The sequence below is a fragment of the Amblyraja radiata genome, chromosome 9 (assembly GCF_010909765.2).
Source record: "Amblyraja radiata isolate CabotCenter1 chromosome 9, sAmbRad1.1.pri, whole genome shotgun sequence".
Lineage (NCBI taxonomy): Eukaryota > Metazoa > Chordata > Chondrichthyes > Rajiformes > Rajidae > Amblyraja > Amblyraja radiata.
In genome coordinates this window covers 26,665,409-26,692,078 of record NC_045964.1, presented here as the reverse complement: position 1 = coordinate 26,692,078, position 26,670 = coordinate 26,665,409, and the positions used below count along the sequence as shown (strand labels likewise).

The window sequence follows — 26,670 nt, the reverse complement described above, 5'->3', positions numbered from 1 at the left end:
AGTCTTCACGCTCCTGTACCTTCTACCTGAAGGTAGCGGGGAGATGAGTGTGTGGCCAGGATGGTGTGTCCCCTTGATGATGCTGCCAACCTTTTTGAGGCAGCGACTGCGATAGATCCCCTCGATGGTAGGGAGGTCAGAGCCGATGATGGACCGGGCAGTGTTTACTACTTTTTCTAGTCTTTTCCGCTCCTGGGCACTCAAGTTGCCGAACCAAGCCACGATGCAACCGGTCAGCATAGTCTCTACTGTGCACCTGTAGAAGTTAGGGAGAGTCCTTCTTGACATACCGACTCTCCGTAATCTTCTCAGGAAGTAGAGGCGTTGATTTGCTTTCTTTATAATTGCATCAGTGTTCTCGGACCAGGAGAGATCTTCAGAGATGTGCACGCCCAGGAATTTGAAGCTCTTGTCCCTTTCCACCATCGACCCGTTGATATAAAGGCAGAGTCCTACCGACTGCGAAGGGCGGTGAAGGACGCAAAGAGAAGGTACAGAGACAAGATGGAGTTACAGATGGAGCAGCAGGACACCAGAAGCCTGTGGCAGGGGCTACGGATTGTAACCAACTACCGGAGCACCCCTCCCTCATCCGCAAGTGCCGCCACCTCCTTAGCTGATGACCTGAACTCCTTTTACGCTCGTTTCGAGAGGGGCAACACCACTCCAGGTCTGCCGACTATCGACAATACGGCCAGCGGGCTGGCTACTGAAGCTGAAGGGAGGAATGTGCACACATTCTCGCTGTCCGAGCACGACGTGAGGAAGGCTCTGACATGGGTGAACACGAGAAAAGCTGCAGGCCCCGATGGCATCTCGGGGCGAGCACTCAAGTCCTGTGCTACGCAGCTAGCTCCAGTGCTCACTACATTATTCAACCTCTCCCTGGACAAGTCCGTGGTCCCTGCCTGCTTCAAAAAATCCATCATTGTACCGGTACCAAAAAATGCCTCCCCAGCCTGTCTGAATGACTACCGTCCGGTGGCCCTTACCTCGGTAGTCATGAAATGCTTTGAGAGGCTGGTGAAGAAACACATCTGGGCCTTCCTCCCTCGGAACATGGACCCATTGCAGTTCGCATACCGTCCAAACAGATCCACGGACGATGCGGTCTCCCAGGTCTTGCACACCGCTCTCTCCCATCTGGACAGCCAGAAGGGGGGCTACATGAGGATGCTGTTCATAAACTACAGTACAGCCTTCAACACGATAGTCCCCACCAGACTGGCCGGGAAGCTAATGGAAATGGGGCTCAACACCTCCCTGTGTGCCTGGGTCCTGGACTTTCTCACCGCCAGGCCCCAGGTAGTCAAGATGGGAGGGAATACATCGAAGTCCCTCACCCTGAGCACAGGATCGCCTCAGGGTTGCGTCCTCAGCCCCCTATTGTACTCCCTGTACACACATGACTGTGTGGCTAGGTTCAGCTCCAACTCAATAATTAAGTTTGCTGATGACACTGTGGTGGTGGGCCTGATCTCAGACAACGACGAGAAGGCCTACCGGGAGGAGGTGGCTGGTCTAGCACTCTGGTGCAAGGATAACAGCCTCCTCTTGAACATCAAAAAAACGAAGGAGCTGATCATGGACTTTAGCAGGGCACATCATCCGAGGACGTACACTCCATTGAGGATAAATGGGGATCCTGTGGATAGGGTGAACTGTTTTAAATATCTGGGAGTCCACATCTCCGAGGATATGACATGGGCATCACACGCCTCAGCACTCGTGAGTAAGGCAAGGCAGCGCCTTTACCACCTCAGGCAATTGAGGAAATTCAGAGTGTCTCCGAGGATCCTCCAGTGCTTCTACGCAGCGGCGGTGGAAAGCATCTTGTCCGGGAACATTACTATCTGGTTTGGGAATTGCTCTGCCAAGGACAAGAAGGCTCTACAGAGAGTAGTGCGTTCGGCCGAACGCACTATGGGAACTTCACTTGCCCCCCTGCAGGAACTATACATCAGGAGGTGCAACTCCAGAGCCAACAATATCATGAGAGACCCCTTCCACCCCTGCAACGGACTGTTCCAGCTGCTACGGTCAGGCAAACGCCTCCGTTGCCATATGGTGAGAACGGAGAGGTTGAGAAGGAGTTTCTTCCCAGAGGCCATTCGGACTGTAAACGCCTATCTCACCAGGGACTAACTCTACTGAACGTTTTTCCTTCCATTATTTATTATGTAAAATAATTTGTGTGTTATGATTGTGTTTATAGTTTGTTTGGTTGTTTAGTTGTTTGTCTTTTGCACAAAAGTCCACGAGCATTGCCACTTTCATTTCACTGCACATCTCGTATGTGTATGTGACAAATAAACTTGACTTGACTTGACTTGACTTGACTTGATAAACTGAACTGTGGGTCCCCATCCTACCCCTTCCAAAGTCCACAATCAGTTCCGTGTTTTTGCTGGTGTTGAGGGCCAGGTTATTGTGCTGGCACCATTTGGTCAGTCGGTCGATCTCTCTTCTATACTCCGACTCGTCCTCATCAGTGATACGTCCCACAACAGTCGTGTCATCAGCGAACTTGAAGATGCTGTTCGCACTATGACTGGCTACGCAGTCATGAGTATAGAGTGAGTACAGCAGAGGGCTCTTCTTTCTCATTACAGCCTTCCATCTTTTCATTTCTGGCTTTTGTTCATCTATCTGGGCAAATCAACCCGCTCACCTGAATTCACCTATCACGTGTGGGAAGGAACTGCAGATGCTGTTTTACACTGAAGATAGACACAAAATGCAGGTGTAACTCAGCGGGACATGCAGTATCTCTGAATAGAAGGATAGGTGATGTTTTGGGTTGAGACCTTTCTTCCCACCCATGGAATGGAAATACAATGGAAATTAGTAGTGAAGTTAATGAATATTGACTTCTCTAACTTCAAGTAACCCTTGCTTTCCTTCTCTCTCCATACCCCCGCCTTCCTAAATCTGCATCTCCTTTGATGTCTTGTTTTCGCACCTTCCACATCCTTATCTCTGTGTCTCCCTCTCCCCTGACTCTCAGTCTGAAGAAGGATCTCGACCCGAAACGTCACCCATTCCTTCTATCCAGATATGGTGCCTGGCTCGCTGGGTTACTCCAACATTTTGTGTCTATCCACCTATCAATTGTCAGGCTTTTTCTTCCAGCTTTCTTCCAGCTTTCTCCCATCTGCTACAATTAGTCTGAAGAAGGGTCACCAACAGAAACCCCACCTGTCCATGTCCTCTAGTGATGCTGCCTAACCCACTGAGTTACTCCAGCACTTTGTGTCTCTTTTAATGGTAAATTTGTGTCACTTTGTGGCCAATGGCCCTAAACTGCAGTAATTTCATTCATATCATTATAAAAGCATTTACATTGACGTAATGTTTGAGGAAAGTGGCCAGATGGTTGGATATTGGAGCATTTCCATCGTAAATGTGAATATTAATTGTTCTGAAAATGTTTATTCTGGTCACTTCATACTGATACCATGCCGAACATGAGTGACCAATGCATTTAAAATTGGCTGTAATGCTAATCTGAGAAGAAAGTCTGTTGTTACTTGTTATAGTGACCCTCGTGAGCACAAGCCAATTAATGTAAAGGACATTTAGAAACAACAATAACTTGCTGGATGTAAAAATGATGTCCACAGGTCACAAATTGACAGGAAGATATAGTTTTAGTTCGACTGGTTGTTAGAGATGATAGGTTATTTTTCTAAGGAAGGTAATTTGTTTCTTTTTCCAGATGTGTGAACTGCTTCACTACTTCTGCGACTGTGAACTCCGACATCGAGTCGAAGCCATTGTTTCTTTTGCAGACAAGTTTGTCGTAAAACTGCAAAGGAACCAGAGGTTCCGGTATGAAGAGCTTATGCTGGCCTTCAACATGTCTGCAGCATTGACTGCCAAGAAGACGAAGGAGTTCCGGTCACCACCTCAAGAGCAGGTGATGTCCATTGTTTTTTGTTTTTATTTTGGGTACTTTGTTTGGTTTTGAGATACAACATGGAAACAGGCCCTTCGACCTACTGAGTCTGCGCCAACCAATCTGTTCACACTAGGGCTATGTAGCAATGTTACAAAATTTTAAGATTTTAAAAATCAAGTCTGCAATTTATCCCATCAGATAAAGCACAAAAATAAGTTTAATTTGACACCTAATTCACTTTCATATCTTCAGTATTAAAAAAGTTATGGCCATTTTCATACTCGGAAATTAGCATCTTGTTCCCTATTGATTTTCCATTGACTAACACAAAAGCTGTGATCGAGGACAGTGAAATGGCCATAACTTTCTTGAAAATTAAGAGAACTGAAATAAATTTTCAGTTATTATAAATTGAAGCATTCTGAAACAAATATGAAACAATCTTACTTGGATGACCTGAAATTATTATTAATAATAATAATAATAATAATAATAATAATAATAATAATAATAATAATAAACTTTATTACGGACTCAAGGTCCAGACAAGGGGCAACATTACGTTAAAAATGCATTGCATTTCAAATATCATAAATATATATAAAATCATGGTATATCACATAAAAACATCATAATTTATATTTAACAAAAATCCACAATACTTAAGTTAAAAATCCAGATTAAAAGATGATCAATGTCCTACAACGAGACAACGATACCAGTGTCTCCACAACTGGGATTCGTAGCGTGTAGTGCTAACCCTTATGTTTGTCAAGGCCACAATAAGCACATTTTTAGAGTCATTTATCCTGCAAATGAATTTATACATGTGGTGTCTTAGGATAGCTTCTAAAGTACTGACTCCTGCAGCCACAAACATATTACTGGCACTACACCATCTAGGTTGCTTTAGCAGTGTTCTCATGGCATCGTTATATGCCACCTTTAGTCTCTGCATACTTGTCTTTAAATAGTTCAACCACATGTGCGCAGTGTAGAGGGGTGTGCAGTATGCTCTAAATAGTGACACCTTCACCACATCTGCACACGCACCAAATTTATGCAAGAGGATATTTGCCTGTACATACAGCATGCGTCATTGCCTATAAATATCCTCATCTGTCATTTCTTCTGTAATAATATGCCCTAGATATTTTATCTTATTACAGACACTAAGATCGTTGTCAGACAATTTAAAAACAGGATATTTTAGGCATTTATCCTCTTTGGTTCTACAGACAACAACAGCACTCTTACTAGCATTATATTTAATGTCATGTTCCACACCATACACGGAACATATAGTAAGGAGCTGCTGGAGACCAGCGCTAGATGGACTAAAGACCACAAGATCATCTGCATACATAATATAAATTAAAGCATATAATTAGTTAGTTACACAATTGTAGCTAATTCCAAACTTCAATTACTAGATCTAAACATCTATCCATTTCTTAAGAAAAGATTAACATTTTTAAATAGCCTAACTGTCCAAATAACATTCACAAAGAATCCACAATAAAACATGATTTTTAAATCTCATTTACATTATTTTATAGGCCAAATGGAAGGAATTTAGTGTTCAATTGCTGTAAATTAATGGCCATTTAAATCAGCTTTCGAGTGGGATCCTGTGGAACTCTGTGGCACGCGCTGGTTTGGAACGTTCCCATTGCGATAGATTTGTACCCCCATATGCCCAGAAAAATACTGCGGGATTTAATGGGGCCCCAAATTAGCTACTCGCAACATAAAACTTTGTATAAAGGGATCTTAAGAAGCCCTTTTTAATGTAAAAATAAACAACCTACCTTCCGTTGTCCCCTATATGAAATCCGTCCCGCTGTTGGCGGTCGCGGGTTTGGAGGATAATTTTTAACCTACTATAACAATTAAATTAAGCAATTAAGTTTAAAAATAGCTCCAGCGAAAGAATATCCCAGCGATTTTTCGTCAGCAACTAAGTAGGCTGAACAACCTCGATTTGAATAGCCTAGGGAAAATCGCGTTTTAAACCCGCCCCCCTCTCAATGGCGCCAAAATCACGCACACGGGCTGGGACAGATCTGCAGCCCCGCTGAAGGTAGGTTTTGCAATATACCCAGTCTATGTTATCCCATATTCTCATCCACACTCGGCAAGTTAGGGGCTTGTTTACAAAGGCAAATGAACCCACAAAAGTACACATCTTTGAGATGTGAAGGGAGACCGGAGGATACCCATGCTATCACAAGGAGAACATGCAAACACCACACAGACAGCACTCAAGATCAGGATGAAACTTCAGGTCTGTGAGGCAGCAGCTCTGCCAACTACACCACTGTGACTCCTTGTGAATTTCTATGAATTAATTAATTGCATATAATTAACAGCACTCCTGCCACTGCCTTCATTTGTATTAGAGGCAGTGCTATAAAGGAATGAGGCTGGTACTGATGCTTCTGGAGAATCTGAGAATAGTTTCCTCAGACACCAAAAGGGATTTGATGACATGAAATTGTATAATTTTTTACTATGATCTTTTTGGATGTTTTAAAAATGTCATTTTCACAACAATGCACAATGCTTTTGCATGTGCAATTTTGCAAAAGCAGCAACTTATGTTTTCATATCAAACACATTTATTATAATTTCCCTCATGATATTACCTTGCAATAATTTGATGAATAAATGTACATGATTTGCATGGGTGCGCAGTTTCCATTAGCAGTGTCCCTGAAGTGCGGTGGCAGTTAAGTCAATCAACAACCAATCATCTCAGTGGAGCTAATTACACCTAAAGTTAAATTGTATCATTGAACACTGAGGTAAAATTTACTGGTAGTGGGGGAAAATTTAATCTTGACATTTTTGATAAATAGTGGTAGGTGTTTTATCTTCTTATTTTGCAATGACAGCAGATCTATTTAATATTTTCTCTCTTGAATATTAGTTTTTGCTAGTGTACTACATTGAGGATGTCAGCAGCCACTGTTTGCCCAAGGCCCCCTCTGCTCCAATTATAGATGGCTTCTTATGGATTCTCTACTTTTTTGTAATCATGGCCACTGACTCTCAGAAATTGCTGGGAACGTTGCACTTTTTCAAGGAGAACAACATTATTTCTGCGTTCCAGAAAGTCTGGGATTACAGAGCTGAGAATAGGATGCTCACTCCAGAGTCTGTTGTCAGGCATGCAAGTAACGTGACCTGCCCACCAGAGCTGGTTGAGCAAGGTTAGAGCTTCAAGGGTCCAAGGGTTTTGATCTGAGAGACTTAGCCAACATTGAATGTTAATCCTGCCAATGATTTGAATGACTTTGTAGAGATTGTGGTTGTAGTTTTAGTCTAGTTTAGTTTATTATTGTCATATGTACAGTGAAAAAGCTTTTTGTTGCATGCTATCCAGTCAGCGAAAATACTATACATGATTACAATCAAGACGTCGACAATGTACAGATAGAAGATATTGGATATAACTACTATGCTGGGTTATACTTCTCCTATGGGTTACTTGTCCTATGCTTTGAGTAGATGACCACACTCAATTAACCATGCGTTTGAAGACAAGCTTGGTCTCGGAGAACTTCGATTTTACTCCCTCTGTGAATTATTAATGAAATGGCACAAAATTGTTGTTTTTTAAATTAACACCATGGTTTTATACATTGTGTAAGTATGCATGATGCATGATTAATAGGTTGGTTCATTCAGTTGAATGTCTGCATCTCACCAATGGTTTGAGATAGTGATATGCATTGCTCACTGCTTGCTGACAAGCCCACTGAACCTCTAACTAAGATCAGCAGATTTGGCTTCTGCAAACTGGACACCTCAATTTATCAGGAGATCACACAAATGAATTCAGTGCTTGTTAATAAACCATAATGCTTGGTCCCAGGTGATTCACAGCTTTGAGCTGCTTCTCATTTATGGAATGGAGAAGAGACTACTGGCCACCCCAACCCCAAATAAGGACAGGGCTGAGGAAAATCATCAGGGTTTTCCACTTCAGTAATTTGGGAGGAAAAAAATATTCAAAAAGTATTTTCAAAAATAAATCTAGAGGCTGGCTTAAAAATACTAATATATCGAAATACCAAAAAATATCGACCCCCCCAGATGGTTTTCTGTTGTCATATCTGGCCACTTGATTTCAGAGAGGATGTTAATATTTTGTAGTGCCGATTATATTATACCAGTGATGAGGGGCTGAAGTTTTTCATCATTTGGGAAGAGCAGGCTATTTGGAGCTTGATAGAGGACTCGTTGACAGAATGATTATGGAGAAACTGTTTCCGGTAGGAGGTCAGTCAGCAAATGTAGGTTATATATTTAGAGGAATTGACAACCAAAAAAAGATGACATTAATGGAGAAAAGTTGTTACATGGCAATATTTTGTTATTTAGAGAACGATGTATGAAATTGAAACAGATCCATTAGTTATCAAATTGGCCTTTCAATGGGTCAAGAGTCTTTTATTGTCATATGTCCCAAAATTGAACAATTACATTTTTACTTGCAGCTGCATAAATTATGTAAAAATAGTGCTATGGAAGCAACATAACAAACAACAATACAGACGTTACACACACACGTCACATTATAACAGACCATTGGCGAGGGGTGGAGAGTGGTGTCTGTTATTGCCGATTGTCTGCTATAACAGCATAAGGTATCATTATGTGTGTGTAGTTGAAACAAAGAACTGCAGATGATAACCAATACACAAACTGTTGGAGTAACTCAGTGGGTCAGGCAACATCTCTGGAGAACATGGAGAGTTGATTTGGACCCTTGTTCAAACTGATTCGGTCTGCTGAGTTACTCCAGAACCCCATGTCGTTTCACCTTAAAACTAGGCACTGCTGCTGCCGGTCTGCACCAGGGAGCTCCTCCCCTTCACTACCCTCCCGTCTGGCTGATGTGGCCGCCATGGCGACCCACTGCTGTCAGCTCATTCCTCATTTTGCCGCGAACAACAAGATGTATCTGCTCACCGCAGGGCCACCTCCCCTCCCATCAGCCGCACCCCCATGCCGGCCTCTGCCACTCCACCTCTTTCGCCCGCAGCCGCAAACACCCTTTAAGGTTGTTCCGGAGGAGAATGAGGAGTTGGTGGATGGGGAGAGAAGAGGCCGAGCGATGGGAGAAGAAGGAGGAAGCAGTGTAGCGGACAAAGCAATGAGCCGACGGGAAGAAGCAGCTGCCAGTGAGAGTGGAAGGAGCACCACGGTGATCGAATATGTCCCGCCAGCAGCAGCAGCCTGAAGAAAGGGCTATCCCCAGGGGCTACAATGTGAACCACAACAATAGCCACGTCAGCTGGACTGGGGGATGGGTGAAGAATGGTTCACTGGTGCACCTTGTGAGCGGGAGGTAGGTGCGGAATCCGAAGCTGGGGATGCCATGCAAGTCAGGATGGCGTCTGTAGATCCATCCGCTATAACCAAAATCCATTATAAAAATGTCTGTTAAAGTGAGGGTTTACTGTGTATATAGTATATGCCCATCTCACCCCCTAAGTCTATGCAGGTCAGAGCTTAGTTGTAGGTTTTAGTGTTTAATAGCCTGATCATTTTTTGGAGGAAGCTGTGTCTGAACCTGGATGTTAGAGTTTTCAGGCGTGTATAACTTCTTCCTGATGGCAGGAGTGAAATGAGAGCGTGGTCAGTGTGGTGTGGGTTCCTGATGATCTGACAGGCTTTTTAAGGCAGTGACTACTGTCGATCCATTCGATGGTGGGGAGGTCAGTACCTGTGATGGACGGGGCAGTCTCCACCACTTTTTGCAATCATCTTCATTTCTGGCCATTTGAGTTACCGAACCAGACCATGAAGCAACCAGTCAATATGCTCTCTACTCTGCACCTGTAGAAGTTCAAGAGAGTATTCATTGACATATCAAATCTCCTCAATCTTCTAAGGAAGTAGAGATAGGAAAACAATTGTTGGGCTCTTGGAAAGGAACAGCAGATTGTGATTAATTGGATAACAGTATATAAACTTTTCAATTCTGAATCATTGCAATCCCATGTCAGGTAACTTCCATCATGGGCACATTATCTTCTCCACCTACCTTTGCCCTAACCAAACTACGAATAAGACTAGACAGACAGCTTCACGTTATACTTCTTAAATATGAACAATTATAAAAACAGTATTTAATACAGAGTGAAAGTTTAATGTATAAAAGGTATTTGAGAGTATATTTGTTTCACACCAATGCATTTTATGCACATTTCAGAATTGTTCAGGCAACGAAGCCTCTTACAAAAATGAGGATATTATTTGTGTCCTGTTTCCCTCTTTTCCTAAAATCTGTGGTAACTCAATGAATTATATGCTGATAGAATTGAAAAGTTAAAGGTCTGCAAAGCTATGAAATCAAAATTGTATTATTAAAAGTTTCCTTCAATGCTAATAATGAATCATTTTAATAGTCTGTTCTTATTGTCTTGTAACTAATTTTGGTCTCTGATGTTCTCTTGTAGATTAATATGTTACTGAACTTCAGGAATGATGATGATTCCACTTGCCCTGAAGACATGCGTGAAGAACTGTGTGACTTCCATGATGACCTTCAAACGCATTGCGGTGAGTAATAAAACACTGAGGACCCAGGGTATACAATTTCAACTGAACAGAGGAGCCAAGTTGAAGTGTTTATTTATAGTGATGGTAATGCTATCTTGGCCTCTTGCCAAATTTATAAATCAATGAATTTGGATTGTGGGAGATCCATCTAATGAAATTTAGAAAATAATTAAATAACAGATGAAAAGGGACTGTGCACCACTTCGGACAAAATTGATTGAATTTCAAGCATCTCTGAAACTTGCGCACTATATGTGTGATTCATCCTCATTAGTCTAGTCAACTAATGCATCATATAGAATATTGAATTCCATTTGGTTCATAGAGAAGAAATTAAATCTAAATGGAAATCGTATATTGCAGTAATTTTGTACAGCACCATCTAAAGTAACTCAAACTCCTGGAAAACATGCAACATGGAACATTGTGCATCATCTCAAGCTCCCCTGTCCTTTCTTGGGGGAAATTTCTGCAGTTTTCCTTTGCAAACATACACAGTCTGTTACATACACTTTGAATGTGGACAGTAAACTGTCCAATGGAACCCTGTGATGCTATACAAGGAGTGCACTGCAAGAAAATGTAATGCAGGGGTGACCTTCGCAGCAAAGTAAGAGCTGTCTCAGGGGCCTAGGAGCAGATGGCCCTGAGGGCATGTCTCATAATAACTAGGAATGATTGTAATAGGTTGTAAATCCGGGCCCAACTGTATTAATGGATCAGCACACGTCTTCTGAGGTGCCATTTATACCTGCATGCTCGGATCTCAATCATAGTACTGGGGAAGTTTCTCTGACTCTATAAAGTCATTAATGTGGCTGCTTGCAATGCATCATCAGACCAATTTAACCAAACCTGATATGCCATACTATCGTACCTTCACTTGAATGACTGTTAAGAAGGGCAGCAAGGACAAACCAAGGAATGATAGACTGATGAGCCCGATGTCAGTGGTGGGAAATTTGTTGGAGGGAATTCTTAGGGGTAAGATCTACCAGTATTTGGATAGGCATGGATTTATTAGGAGAGTCAGCATGGTTTGTGCATAGGAATTTGTGTCTCACAAATCAGAGTTTTTTTGACGAGGTCACCAAGAGAATAGCTGAAGGTGGAGCAGTGGACATCATCTATATGGAGTCATAGAGTCATAGTGATACAGTGTGGAAACAGGCCCTTTGGCCCAACTCGCCCACACCAGCCAACAATGTCACAGCTTTCATAGACCCACTTGCCTGTGCTTGGTCCATATCCCTCCAAACCTGTCATTTCCATGTACCTGTCTAACTGTTTCTTAAATTATGGGATAGTCCCAACTTCAACTGCCTCCTCTGGCAGCTTGTTCCATACACCCACCACACTTTGTGTGGAAAAAGTTACCCCTCTGATTCCTATTCAATATTTTCCCCTTCACCTTGAACCTATGTCCTCTGGTCCTCAATTCCCCTACTATGTGCAAAAGACTGTGCATCTACCTGATCTATTCCTCTCATGATTTTGTATCCCTCTATAAGATCTTCCCTCATCCTCCTGCACTCCATGGAATAGAAACCCAGCCTACTCAACCTCTCCATATAGCTCACACCCTCTAGTCCTGGCAATATCCTCATAAATCTTTTCTGAACCCTTTCAAGCTTGACAATATATTTCCTACAGTGTATAAGATGAGTCCCAGAACTGAACACAATATTCTAAATGTGGTCTCAATAATGTCTTATACAACTGCAATATGACCTCCCAACCTCTATACTCAATACTCTGACTGATGAAGGCCAAAGTGCCAAAAGCCTTTTTGACCACCTTATCTACCTGTGACGACCTTCAAGGAACCATGCACCTATACTCCTAGATCCCTCTGCTCTACAATACCCAGAGGACTACCATTTACTGTGTAGGTCCTGCCCTTGTTCGATGTCCCAAAATGCAACACCTCACACTTCTCTGTATTAAATTCCATCAACCACTGCTCCGAAAACCTGGCCAATCAATCCAGATCTGCTGCAATCATTCACAACCATCTTCACTATCTACACTTCCTGTATCCCTGGTGTGACGACCTCACTGTAGGTCTTGTCCAAGAAACTCTCGTTTTCCCAGATTCCCAGATCCAACTGCTGCTCCAGTTCCACAACACGTTTATTCAGGAGCTGCACCTGGACACAATTTCTGCAGGTGTAGTTTCCAGAAGCACCAGCAGTGTCCTTGACTTCCCACATCCTGCAGGAAACACACTTTGGACTTTGGTAAGTCAAGGTCCCACATAGTAAGCTCACCTGGAATGTTAAATTGCATGGAATGCAAGATGGGCTGGTAAATTGGACCTAAAATTGGCTTGGAAGGTGTCTAAAAGGGTGTCTTGTAGGGTCATTTTTCTGATTGGAGGCCTGTGATCAGTGGAATGCTGCAAGGGTTGGTGCTAGCCACTGATTTATCTTATTTAATGATTTGAATGACACTGGAGTTAGCTTTATTAGTAAGTTTGCAATTGACACCAAAATTGGTGGCATAGTGGAGGGTGAGGAAGGATATTCACGTTTACACCAGGAACTAGATAAGTTGGGAACATGAGCCAAGGAATGGGAAATGGAATTTAACTGTGATAAGTATGAGGTGTTGCACTATGATATGTAAAAGGTGGAGCCCTGGAGAGATTTGCAAAACAGAGTCTTATACAGTGGCTTGCAAAAGTATTCATACCCCTTGAACTTTTCCACATTTTGTCACGTTACAACCACAAACGTAAATGTATTTTATTGGCTTTTATGTGATAGACCAACACAAAGTGGCGCATAATTGTGAAGTGGAAGGAAAATGATACATGGTTTTCAAATTTTTTTACAAATAAAAAACTGAAAAGTGTGGCGTGCAAAAGTATTCAGCCCCCTTTACTCTGATACCCCTAAATAAAATCCAGTGCAACCAATTGCCTTCGTAAATTACCTAATTAGTAAACAGAGTCCACTTGTGTGTAATCTAATCTCAGCTGTTCTGTGAAGGCCTCAGAGGTTTGTTAGAGAACATTAGTGAACAAACAGCATCATGAAGCCCAAGGAACACACCAGACAGGTCGGGGATAAAGTTGTGGAGAAGTTTAAAGCAGGGTTAGGTTATAAAAAAAATCCCAAGCTTTGAACATCTCACGGAGCACTGTTCAATCCATCATCCGAAAATGGAAAGAGTATGGCACAACTGCAAACCTACCAAGACATGGCCGTCCACCTAAACTGACGGGCCGGGCAAGGAGAGCATTGATCAGAGAAGCAGCCAAGAGGCCCATGGTAACTCTGGAGGAGCTGCAGAGATCCACAGCTCAGGTGGGAGAATCTGTCCACAGGACAACTATTAGTCGTGCACTCCACAAATCGGGCCTTTATGGAAGAGTGGCAAGAAGAAAGCCATTGTTGAAAAAAAGCCATAAGAAGTCCCGTTTGCAGTTTGCAACAAGCCATGTGGGGGACACAGCAAACATGTGGAGGAAAGTGCTCTGGTCAGATGAGACCAAAATTGAAGTTTTTGGCCTAAATGCAAAACGCTATGTGTGGTGGAAAACTAACACTGCACATCACCCTGAACACATCATCCCCACTGTGAAACATGGTGGTGGCAGCATCATGCTGTGGGGATGCTTTTCTTCAGCAGGGACAGGGAAGCTGGTCAGAGTTGATGGGAAGATGGATGAAGCCAAATACAGGGCAATCTTGTAAGAAAACCTGTTAGAGTCTGCAAAAGACTTGAGACTGGGGTGGAGGTTCACCTTCCAGCAGGACAACGACCCTAAACATACAGCCAGAGCTACAATGGAATGGTTTAGATCAAAGCATATTCATGTGTTAGAATGGCCCAGTCAGTCCAGACCTAAATCCAATTGAGAATCTCTGGCAAGACTTGAAAATTGGTGTTCACAGACGCCCTCCATCCAATCTGACTGAGCTTGAGCTATTTTGCAAAGAAGAATGGGCAAAAATGTCAGTCTCTAGATGTGCAAAGCTGGTAGAGACATACCCCAAAAGACTTGCAGCTGTAATTGCAGCGAAAGGTGGTTCTACAAAGTATTGACTCAGGGGGGCTGAATACTTTTGCACGCCACACTTTTCAGTTTTTTATTTGTAAAAAAATTTGAAAACCATGTATCATTTTCCTTCCACTTCACAATTATGCACCACTTTGTGCTGGTCTATCACATAAAATCCCAATAAAATACATTTACGTTTGTGGTTGTAACGTGACAAAATGTGGAAAAGTTCAGGGGTATGAAAACATTTGCAAGCCACTGTATGTGGTTCCCTGAATGTGGTGTGTCAGATGGACAGTGTAGTGAAGAAAATTGTTTGGTCTGCTTGCTTTCATTGGGAAAGGTACTGAGTAGCTAAATTGGGACATTGTCATGCAGCTGTACAAGTCATTGGTGAAACCACGCTTGGAAGACTGTGTGTAGTTCTTGTTGCTTAGCGATATGAAGGATGTCACTAAGTTAGAAGGGGCACAGGAGAGATTCACCAGGCTGTTACCTGGGCAGATGGGCTTTAGTTAAACGGTGAAGTTGGATTGGCTGGGACTTTGCTCTTTGAATCATGAGGTGTACAAGATCATGAAGAGCATGGATACGAGATCATGAGGTACAAGATCACGTGTACAAGATCATGAGGAGCGAGGAACAAGGAGGTGTACAAGATCACGGTGAGCAAAATCTTTTTGCTTGGATAGATGATTCTAATACTGGAGGGCATTGTTTCAAGGTGCAAAGGGGGAGATTTAAGAGGAACCTGGGACAAATGTTTCACTCAAAGGGTAGTCTGTATCTTGAATGAGCTGCCACAGGAAGCATGGAAGCGAATACAATTATGACACGAAAATATAGTTGGACCGATATCTGGATAAGTTTTGGAGAGTATGGACCAAATGCAGACAAAAGGGACTAGTGCAGAATGCAAATTGGTCAGCGTGGATAAGGTGGGCCGAAGGGCCTGTTTCCCTGCTGTAGAGCTCTATGATTCGATGACTGTTGCTACACCAAACAATAATGTGTTCCAGAGGTTGACAAGCTGGATTACATTTTCCATTATTAGGGTTATTTACCTCGTTTTACCCACTTCTTTATACGGATCAGTGACCAGCTCCTCCATATCCAATCTAAGCTGCACTTTAACTAAAGCTGAATCACCAGTCTGTTTCCGGTTCCACTTGGGTCCCAATATTTACAATGAAATGCAGAGGAAATGTGTTGTCAGCTGAAGGCTGTAATTGCCTGCTGAATTTAGTCGTAAGAACTTTCAATGCTGCTTACATTTCAGGGGAGTCTAGTTTAGTTTAGAGGTTTAGTTTAGCAAGAAAACAGGCCCTTCGTCTTACCAGCGATCCCCACAAATTAACACTATCCTTCACACAATATGAACAATTTTTTTTTACATTTATACCAAGCCAATTAACCTACAAATCTGTACGTCTTTGGAGTGTGGGAGGAAACCAAATATCTCAGAGAAATTCCATGTAGGTCACGGGGAGAACGTACAAACTCCGTACAGACAGCACCCATAGTTAAGATTGAACTTGGGTCTCTGGCGCTGTAAGGCAGCAACTCTACCGCTGCGCCATCGTGCCACCCTAAGAGGTTCTTGTATCATCACTTTTGTATTTCTAGATAAGGGGCAAGAAATAATTTAATATTTGTATATGATAGAAACATAGAAATAGGTGCAAGAGGGGGCCATTTGGCCCTTCGAGCCAGCACCACCACTCATTGTGATCATGGCTGATCATCCACAATCAGTAACCCGTGCCTGCCTTCTCCCCATATCCCCATGATCTCCCCTCCCCATCGACATTTTCTGTAAGGCCATTAGCAAGTTGTGATTTTAACAGCAGAACATAATAGGTTTATGAAACTGAACTGGCAAACTATATATACCCTTGGGCTTTAAACAGCCTTCATTCTGTCTGTCATTTTTAATGGAGTAGACTTGTTACGGAAGGCCACTTATAGGTCAGTGTGGTACAGATGTCTCTTGAAAGTATACAGTTACTTCATTTATTTAGTGTTCAACAAGGTATCCTATCAATTTCAGAAATAAAGGACCCATAAAAACCGCAATGTATGGATAACCTAGTCCTGAAACACTGCAGACAACCAAGCTAAATATCAGTTCTCATGCCATCTATTGGTCAAAACTACAAATCAAATGGTTATCAACTTATAGTTCATGGATGCATTTCTGCCAGTTGCTAACACTAACGCCCTATGTAAATATGTTCAAGTGAGCATATGAGCATGATGCATATGGTTTATGGAACATACTCAATGATGAATCTTCTACCCAATGTTCTGTGCAAAATTTGTTAGTCCTGTTGGAAATGACAAAATGGTGTAGCTAAAAAATCAATCGTCCCAGATATTGTTTTTCTCTCGCATTCCCCCAGATGGCGGCCATTGCTTTCTGCTTTTGCCCACCTGTCACATCCCAATTGTGATCTAGTGTCTTGCAGAGTTTTCTTCTTGATGCCCCTGTACCACAGCTTCAGGGGTAGTCAAGGGGAAAGTACATATGGGCTGGTAGTAAGAATCGCCATACCTTTCCCAAAATTCTTTCATACAGGGCAAAGACCTGATTGAAGCATCCTGACCGTGCGACTTGTCCATGTTGAAGGCCCACGTATTCACTGAGGCAGAAGGCGATATACTGATTGTCATGGTGCTTCCATCCTGCTTAGTTTTCTAGCCCTGCAGCAGGGAATTCACCAGTATGTCATTAAAATATACACGTTTACCCTGGCTTACAAATGTCCAATTATATACAGTTGGTGCACACAAGCGAGTATTTGGGAGTCCAAGAGATGTGTTTGTTAGCGTCTCTGGGCCAGTAGCCACCTTCTGCTGTATGGGAACCCAGTTTATGACTCATTTCTGACATGAACTGTTTGGGTTATGAACACTTCCCTAGAACAGTTCTGTTGTAACCTGGAGAGAAGCTGTACATAAATACAGTATGTGTGCATAATACAGTGTGCATAATAGCTTAATCTTCAATTTATTTTCCGTGACCTCTCACTCAATTGTGCTGATTCATAGAAAGTTGTAAAGTCAGACTGCGGGTAAATGGCCCTTCGCCCCACCACGCACCCATTTACACTAATCCCATTTAATTCTACCCATGTTCCCATCAACACCCCCAATTATTGGACAACTTAGCGTAGCTTATTAACCCCACAAACTCCATATATTTGGCACGCTGCAGGAAACCAGAAGTGCTGGAGGACTGGTTAGTACACAGCAAAAGCTTTTCACTCTACTTCCGTGCACATGACAATAAGCTAAACTAAACTAAACCCACCATCACAGAAAGAACATACAAACTTCATAGAGCAGTGGAGATCAAGATTGAATTGGGGGGGGTCTCTGAAATTGTGAGAAATAGCTCTACTAACATGTACCACAGTTCCCCCACTGTCTTAACAGTTTTAATATTGACTAATATTCTATAAATGCCAGTGAACTCTAGCATTCTTATCATATGCTTTACCTTCAGGTATTCCATTTGAAGACGAGAAGACAGAAGAAAAAGATGAATCTCTGATGGGAAAGTTGCTTTATTTAGTGCATAAAATCAAAGGGAAGCCAAAGAAAGTGGAAGAGCCACCAAGTGAAAAAGAAGTAAAAAAACCTGGTGAGTGCCAACATAGTAGACTGAAATCTTCTGAGTTTTAAATCTGGACTCATTTGAAGACGAGTAGCAGATTAGTTAAATGCAATAAGACTAACATTTAAAACACTATTGGGACAGAAATTGCAGGTGGATGCATACCATAAGGTGCAATAAGGTGCAACAGATTTGGTGATATATTGGAATTATGGTGGTGATTAGAATAATTTCAACTCCAAGAGCCAATCCCAAAGATTTCCAAATTAATACAGATAAAAATCAATTAAACAATTATAAAAAGTATCAACCGTTTCAAATAAATTTAAAATAATTTATAACCCTTAAAATGCAAGCTCAAGTAACACAACATTTCAATAATAACACAATAGAAAGAAATATACATTTTCCTTTGCAGCTGTTCCTTTCCATTTATATGAATAGGTCTGTGATTTTTGCCATTTCCAAATTGGTGCAGGTTTAGGAGACGGATTCCTCAGATTAATTCTACGGGACTGCACCAATTTTTGATCGGTCATTGAACTTCCTTGGTGCACTCCTGAGAAATCACCAACTAAACTTAAGGGCCGATTCATGTGTTGAGCAGGGACTGGATGATATCAGTGCTATGCAGAATTGCTGACATTCACCAACAGATTCTGCCCTATTTAGGTCTTTACCTGCACCAAACACAGAATTTGCTTCCAGCAAATTGAGGAACTAGCTAGTTATTTTTTATTCACCTTGGTTTCTAAATTGTTCAGAAGTCTGTTGAAATATGTGCATAATTATAAAGTGCACTTGGAATATGTGTAAAGAGTGTCTTCTCACCTTTACCTGTACGGAAGAACACTTCGAAGCATAATGTAAGGTTTTTCAAGATTAAAAATACATTTTTTTTCTTTTTCAATAATGGATTCCAGGCATGTTCCATCGTTTGAAGTGAAACTAGTGAAGACCGCAATCATATTATAGTTCCAGGAGTTTTACCTCAGCAACTTCAGTGTAATTCATTCTGAGATGGCTCAAACCATTCTCTGTTTACACCAAATATTAATTCCTCAGCACATTGGTGATCATTGGACTCTTTGAGATTGTGCATTTGCTGCTGGAACTGCAGGTAGTTGTGATGATTAAATTTGCAGCTGTCTCTTGGGTGATGGCGTTTTTATTTTCTGAGCAGGCAAGAGAAATATTTGTAGGATCAACAATACCTCTCAACAGGTTAAGAAGCAGGGATCAATCCAGACCATTGCAGTGTATCAACCCAGGTGACCTTTTCCCTTGGTCAAATTCACCTTAGAAATCTCATCATAATTTTCATTGAAGAAAAGGATGCCGAGAGCAAGGGAGGTTGCCTTGGAGGTTGTAATTGGGGGGCACAATGGTGCAACTGGTAGACCTATCGTCTTTGGATATATTAACGTCTAAAATAAGAACATCGGTTTCTTAGAATATTGAACATAAAACATACATCGGTACTGCACAGCCACAGGCTCTTTGGCCCACATTGTCTGTGCCATGCATGATGCCAAGACCAACTCTTATCAGTACATATCCCATATTTTCATATGACACATCTATAATAAGTGGGCATAATCATAAGAGTGGACTAGGTCATTTGAGGTGCACTTATCAATGTGAATCTTAATTATTTTATCCCACCTCCATCTGCAAAAGCTGAGCCAATTGAACATTTTTATATTAAAATTGAATGGACATTTATTTGGAAGGCCATAGAGATGTGGGGATAAAGGGAATTGAGATGGAAATCTACTACATTTTATTTACCACTACCCTTGATATTTACACATGTCATATCTTTTTACTTCGCAACCATTAATTGGATGAATAAATATATTCTTGTTGGTATTTCCTGTTTAAATATTGTATTATATATCCAAAAGAATGCCGTGACCATGAAATGGGTCTTGGCAACTGCCAGTCAGATATTAAACACCATACATTTACAAATCCTAATCTGTAAATACTCCATGTATCTATGCCAGAGTTTATATAATATTCTCGATTCCTACAATGGTGTGGACAACTCTACATAAGTGAAGCTAAACGTAGATTGGGTGACTGCATCGTGGGGCACCTGTGTTTAATCCACAGGAGTGATTCAAAGGTTCCTGTTTCCTGCTACTTTGATTCTTAATAAAAGGCACAAAGTGCTCGAGTAACTCAATGTGTCAGGCAGCATCTCAGAAGAACGTGGATAGACAATGTTTCCGGTCGGAACCCAGTCTGAAGAAGAGTCCAGACCCAAAACATCACCTGTTCATGTTCTCCAGGGATGCTGCCTGATCTGATGAGTTACTTCAGCACTTTGTGTCTTTTTTTTGTAAACCAGCATCTGCAGTTCCTTGTTTCTACTTTAATTTTCAATCTCACTACCACTCTGACCTATTTTTCTGTCAGCACTGGAAATTTTTGTTATTCATGATCAAAATGTATTATTAGCTCAGTTTCTCCCTTTCCATTATTATAGTCTTAACCTTTTGATCATGTCCTACATGATCATACTTCACACCTTTTTGTATTCATTAGTTTGTATTCTCACTTTCCAAATGACCTTATCTCATGGCTTTCTTTCTAATTTTATGTTCCCTCTGTAGGTGGCCCCATTAGCCCATAATCTCTATGTCCCTCAGCAACCTTGATCCCAGATTCCCAGCATCTTAGTTTTTCTATTTTCATCTCTTAAAGCTTTGTTTTAGTGGAATGCAAATTGATGTGTGACCAATTTAAAACTACAAATATAATGTACATGCTTTTTATTAAAATATTCAACAATGAAACGTAACTAGACGAATTATCTAAGTGACTTCCAAAACAATGGATGGATCAATCATTACATTGTTTAATTCAGACTGTTTATTTCAGTAAAGTGTATTCTAATACGGAACTTAATCATGAACAATAATTCTTAAATTGAAGTTTCCTCAAAAGGGTGAATAATACGACAACAATGTCTGCCAAGAAGCATTTAAATCTGGCTAGAATTAGAATGGTTCAACAATGATTAAATTGCAGTAAACCAAGACATTTAGAAAGGGAAAAAGTTGTTACTTGTTTACAACATTAGGACATTGGTTACTACACATTAACACCTTCAGATAAATGCCAAGAATAATTAAAGTGATTCTGTATTACTTATCAGAATTGTCATAACTCAAAGATTAAAATGCAGGGGAAAAAAATGCGCATTTAATTTATTTATGGCAATAAATCATTGTTAGAACACCATGAATTTCAGGAGTGATTGAGCAGATGTTAAAACTCGAAACCTCCATTCTGCATTTGAGACATTCAAAATCAATCAACTAAAATTAGTATCATATTGCATTTCTAAGTAAATAAGATCATTAGTAAACCAAAGTTAATAAATTAAGTCTAAATGAAATTGAAAAATGTATGGAATATGACACTCAACATCATGTTTAAGATAATTACAAAATGATGCCCTCTTCCATGGGCATTCCTTGAAGCATGAAACAAATAGTCATTGTATGATGTTGAGTGTCTTATTCCATACTTTCTTCAATTCCATTTAAACTTAATTTCTTAACTTTGGTTTACTAATGATCTTATTTACTTAGAAATGCAATATGATACTAATTTCAGTTGATTGATTTTGAATGTCTCAAATGCATCTGTAGTTTTAGGTAACTCTTTGACAAAGGGATGCTTCAGTTTTATATTTCTAAACAGTTGCAACTTATCTCTGATACATGGAATAAAAACTAAGCTGCTTTTCATTGGAAGCCCTTCAAAAGAAGCACAAAACAAATTGTCAGTGAAGCAGGAGAAAATGCTGGATAATTACTGTCATCTCATTTGATGATTGTTCCTATTGAACGATGTCTGGTGTAATGCATTTGCCTCAACTGGTCTGTATAGGTAATTTTGCATCTGAAGGTATTCGATTTGAGGCAAATCTATCATATTATTCTATTCCTTTGTTCCTGACATCTTTTATCGTCCTATTCCCATGAATATCAAAATTATAAGTTGCAAAATTTTTTTAATAACACTAGTTCAAATGATTCTTTTTGGCGATGGTGGCAATATATTCAAGATAATTCAAGATAATTAATGTTTCTGCAAAAGGAGTATTGGAATTTGAATGCTGGATAAAATATATACCACAGCTATAGTCTATACCCTAGAACCTAAAGATGTTTTTACCCTACACCTGGGCGCAGTTTATCAGATTATCCCCGTCACATAACTTTATATGTCTCTGTGGAAGTTTGGAACAGAATTGGATCTGATTGTCACTTGAGAGTTGAGACAGTCAGAGTCCTGTTTGCTCCAATTTCCTCCCCCAACACAATGCGACATCTTTTAAAATATGATCAAATGCTGACAAAATGATATTCAAAGTGAATTTAAATAATAGATTAAAGTATTATTTAATGACTATACAAATAAGGAAGCCATTGTTTAATGGATGTAATTAACACAGTTGACATAATTTCACCACTTCTGCATGACTTACTTGCTAGCCATATCTTATCCCAATTGAAGTTGAAGTCACTCATCTTCCTACCACACTTCCAGCTCTCACCTCCTCTGTATCCCCTCTGATTCACACACTTCCAACTATAACAGAGCTTTCACCATCAAACCTGCATTTCTTCTCCAACTACATCCATTTAGTTATAATCTCAAAATCTCCACATAAAGCCTCTTGCATACTTCAGCACACATTGGTCACTCATTAAACTATCCTATTTTATCATTGTTGCCAAATTATTCCTTGTTTTTGTAAAGTGCTTTGAGTGATTTCAATATATTGAATTAATTCTCTATGTGTGAATAACTTGAATTCTGAACTCTTTATGTTTCAGCCAACCTGTCACAATTAATCTCACAGACTATTGTCCACTGGTCCCAAGAGTCATACATTCAGGATGCAGAGCTGATTAAAACTATGTTTAGCCTTTTGCGCCGACAGTATGATGCAATTGGTGAGCTCCTGAAAGCTATGCGTAAAGCATACACCATCAGCGCTGCATCCGTCCAGGAAACGGTCAGTCTGTTGGTCTCGCTTGGACAGATTCGATCCCTCCTGAGTGTTAGAATGGGAAAACAAGAAGAAACACAAATGATTCGCGGATTAGGGTATGGAGCCATATGATATTGTTTGATGTGTCTGTTATTTTGTTATATAAAGCAAGAAATGTTTTGTTAAGTTATTATTTTTTTAAATTGTAACTTTATAGTTTGCGGTTCTGAATTGTCTTTTTGATGGTAATAACGGGCCAAAAAGCAAACTTGCAAAAGTGAACATGATGGTCAGGTCAAGTGCATGTGTCAGAGAGAACCCTCTGTGATGGTATAGTGAGGTTATATGGTCTAAACCCAAGTTGAGATGTGGTTTTGTGTTAATCTCAGTTGTGGTGGTGCTATGACTAACCTTTGTTAGGGAGGACTTTCACTAAGCAGACCACTGATCACTCCTGATCATTGTTCAATATGCCATGCTGGAGTTGCACAACTATGAACTTCAGTAAACTTTGATGTTACCTGTTCCATACTGTTTAGTCAATAGTCTGAGAATATTCACTGTAAGGGGGGGTTCACAAATGATTGATGGTTACATGATGGGATGACAGGAAATGGTCTTTGTTGTGGAAGCACATTCGGGATGGTGCTCATGTCTTCAAGGAAAGGTGAGAAAATTGTTTTCAAAAAATAATTGGAATCACCATTGAAAAGTCATGATTTGTGTAAGGCATATTTCAGTATGTTATTCTTTGCAAATACCCAATGACTTAATCCATATTCTTCAGGGATATCATAAATAATAAGGTATTCTATCAGCATCCAAACCTGATGAGAGTGCTGGGTATGCATGAGACTGTCATGGACATCATGGTGAGCGTCCTTGGAGGAAATAAATCACAGGTAATTTGGATAGAAGAGTTAAATATGTTTACAAAATGAATGATTTCCCAAGGGAAATTTGATAGTGACTCTCAATACTTATTTAAGTTTTGTGTATTGATTTTTTTTAAACTAATTGAGTATTAATTGTGCAAATCATTCTTCAATGCCATCCAATTTATTGTAAACGTTTTGCTCCTGAACGCTTTCTCAGTATGCAAATGATTCTCTCACCCCATTGGCGGTCACCAACCTCCCCACATCACCCTTCCCCTGAAGCTACCTGTTTGCTGCTCTCTTCTTTAGTCCAGGAGACAGTGAATCCATGCCTCCATTCATCTGCTTCCATAAACAACATGCTGGTCTCATGTAAAATTATAAATATCAGTGTTTGCGAGTAAAAGACAAAGTATTGGAGTAACTCAACGGGTCAGGCAGCATCTCTGGAGAACATGGATAGGTGAGATTAGGACCCATCTTCAGACTCTCTGTCTTTTCATCTCTGGTGTTTATCCATCTGCCCATCAAAACCCATTCTCACCTGTGCCAACCCACCAGGTTATCTACCAGGTTTTGTCCTGGCCCTCCTCTCTTCCAGTTTTTTTTTTCCCCCCTACATCCTACCCCTACAGATTGTCTGCCCTTTCCATGTTCTTTAGAGATGCTGCCTGACCCACTGAGTTATTCCAGCACATTGTGTCTTATTTTACATTTAGTGTTTGTGCATTTTCATAGAGCAAAGAAAGAGGCTATTCAGCCCATTGAGTCAATTACAGGTCTAGAAGCAAATCCCTCAATTCTTCTATACTAAGGGTAATTTGACGTAGCCAGTTAACTTGCCAATTTGGACATCTTTGGAAAGTGGAAGGAAACTGGAGCACCTGTTGTTACTCAGAGGACTACATACAGGCAGCACCCGGTCAGGATTGAACCTGGGTTGTTGGAGCTGTGAGGAAGCAGATTGTCCTTCTGCACCACTGTTGGCCTAGGATGCGCTTCTTGATCACTTGCATGCACCATCTGAAACTTTTTAAGTTCTCGAGGAATGTATAATATCTTCCAATAATGGATGTAGTTGTGAATTAAATATTAATCCCAGTTGGTGTTCTACAGGGCTCAGAATTAGATTCCAACCTTATCGTAATATTTGGCAGTGTTTTCGAGAGTAGAAAGCACGATAAAGCCATGTACATTGGGCACAAATATTTAAAATGAAGGAGGGGATTTTTGGTCCATAGGAAAATAACAATGGACACGTTCGATGGACTAAAAATCAGAAAGAAGAGTTTAGTCTAACAAAAAGTGAAGTAATCTATTTTGGAGGCAAGCAAAGCAAGAGAATACACAATAAATAGTTGAATACAAAAATGGGGGAGAAATGGAGACTTTAGAACTCATGGCCACAGACCTCGAAGCTGAACAATTAAGAAACTGTCGCTTCCAGAGTTGAATAATTTTAGCTATGAGGACAGATTGTTCAAGAGTGAAGAGTGTTTTATTGCCATATGTCCCAAAACTATATAGACATGGGGGCATTAATTTTGCATGATTATTATTTATTTATTTCACACACACACACACACACACACACACACGCACACGCGCACACGCACGCGTGTGTGTGTGTAATAAATAAATAATGATAGTGCATAATTAATGCCCCCATATCTATATAGTTCGGAGCCTATTTGCAGATTGAAGTCTTTAATAGCTTGATGGTTGTAGGAAAGAAGCTGCTCCTGAACTTAAATTCCTCCATTTCTTGCTCGACCGCAGAACCAGCCAATTTCCCTCTACGAATGCACTCCTCCGTCTAGTGGAGTTGGTCCTCACGCTCAACAACTTCAACTCCTCCCACTTCTACCAAATCAAAGCCCCATATATCCCTGCCTCTTTGTAGTGTTAAAGAAAACTTTAAAACACACCACAAAAATCGGGTAAGGCAATTTAAGAGCATCAAATACAGTGATAACTGGGAACAATCTAGCAGATAATTGAACAAAGATTAATCTGCTCCTTATATACAGAATCTCCCTTTGATGTGCTGTTTACTGTTGCAGGCACTTAAGTACTTTTACCTTCTTCAGAATTATATTCATATTATTATTTTACAATTGTCATTTGCCCTTCGCAGTAGGGTACATTGAACAATCCCTGTTTCAGGCTAACACTGGCCCTATCCCCGAATTCCATCACCGCAACATTGATTACTGCATCGGGGCTACACCCATGCAGAACTCATGGACCTTTATAACTTCACAACCATTTTCCATCCTGCTCTCAAATTCACTTGGATCTTCTCCGACACTTCCCACACCTTTCTTGATCTCACCGTCTCCATCACAGGAGATAGATTATTGACTGACGTCTATTACAAACTGACTGTCACAGATATCTAGACTACACTTCTTCCCACCCTGCCTTCTGCAAAGACTCTTTCCGCTACCCCCAATTCCTCAGTCTACGCCACATAGAATCATTGAGTGATACAGTGTGGAAACAGGCCCTTCGGCCCAACTTGCCCACACCGGCCAACAAGTCCCAGTTACACTAGTCTCAGCTGCCTGCGCTTGGTCCATATCCCTCCAAACTTGTCCTATCCATGTACCTGTCTAACTGTTCTTAAAGATTAGGATAGCCCCAGCCTCAATTACCTCCTCTGGCATC

The 26,670-nt window shown here is 40.8% G+C and overlaps 1 protein-coding gene across 5 annotated transcripts in view; it reads left to right on the top strand.

The window, feature by feature from the left end:
- The window catches only part of ryr3 (ryanodine receptor 3), a 358,203-nt gene that overhangs the window by 152,122 nt on the left and 179,411 nt on the right, over positions 1-26,670 (top strand). For all 5 annotated transcript variants that reach the window (XM_033026930.1, XM_033026931.1, XM_033026929.1 and 2 more), the window contains 5 exons: positions 3,719-3,919; positions 10,375-10,477; positions 17,995-18,132; positions 22,965-23,238; positions 23,910-24,024. In XM_033026930.1, coding sequence (XP_032882821.1) covers positions 3,719-3,919; positions 10,375-10,477; positions 17,995-18,132; positions 22,965-23,238; positions 23,910-24,024 — 831 coding nt within the window. The remainder of the gene's footprint in view (positions 1-3,718; positions 3,920-10,374; positions 10,478-17,994; positions 18,133-22,964; positions 23,239-23,909; positions 24,025-26,670) is intronic.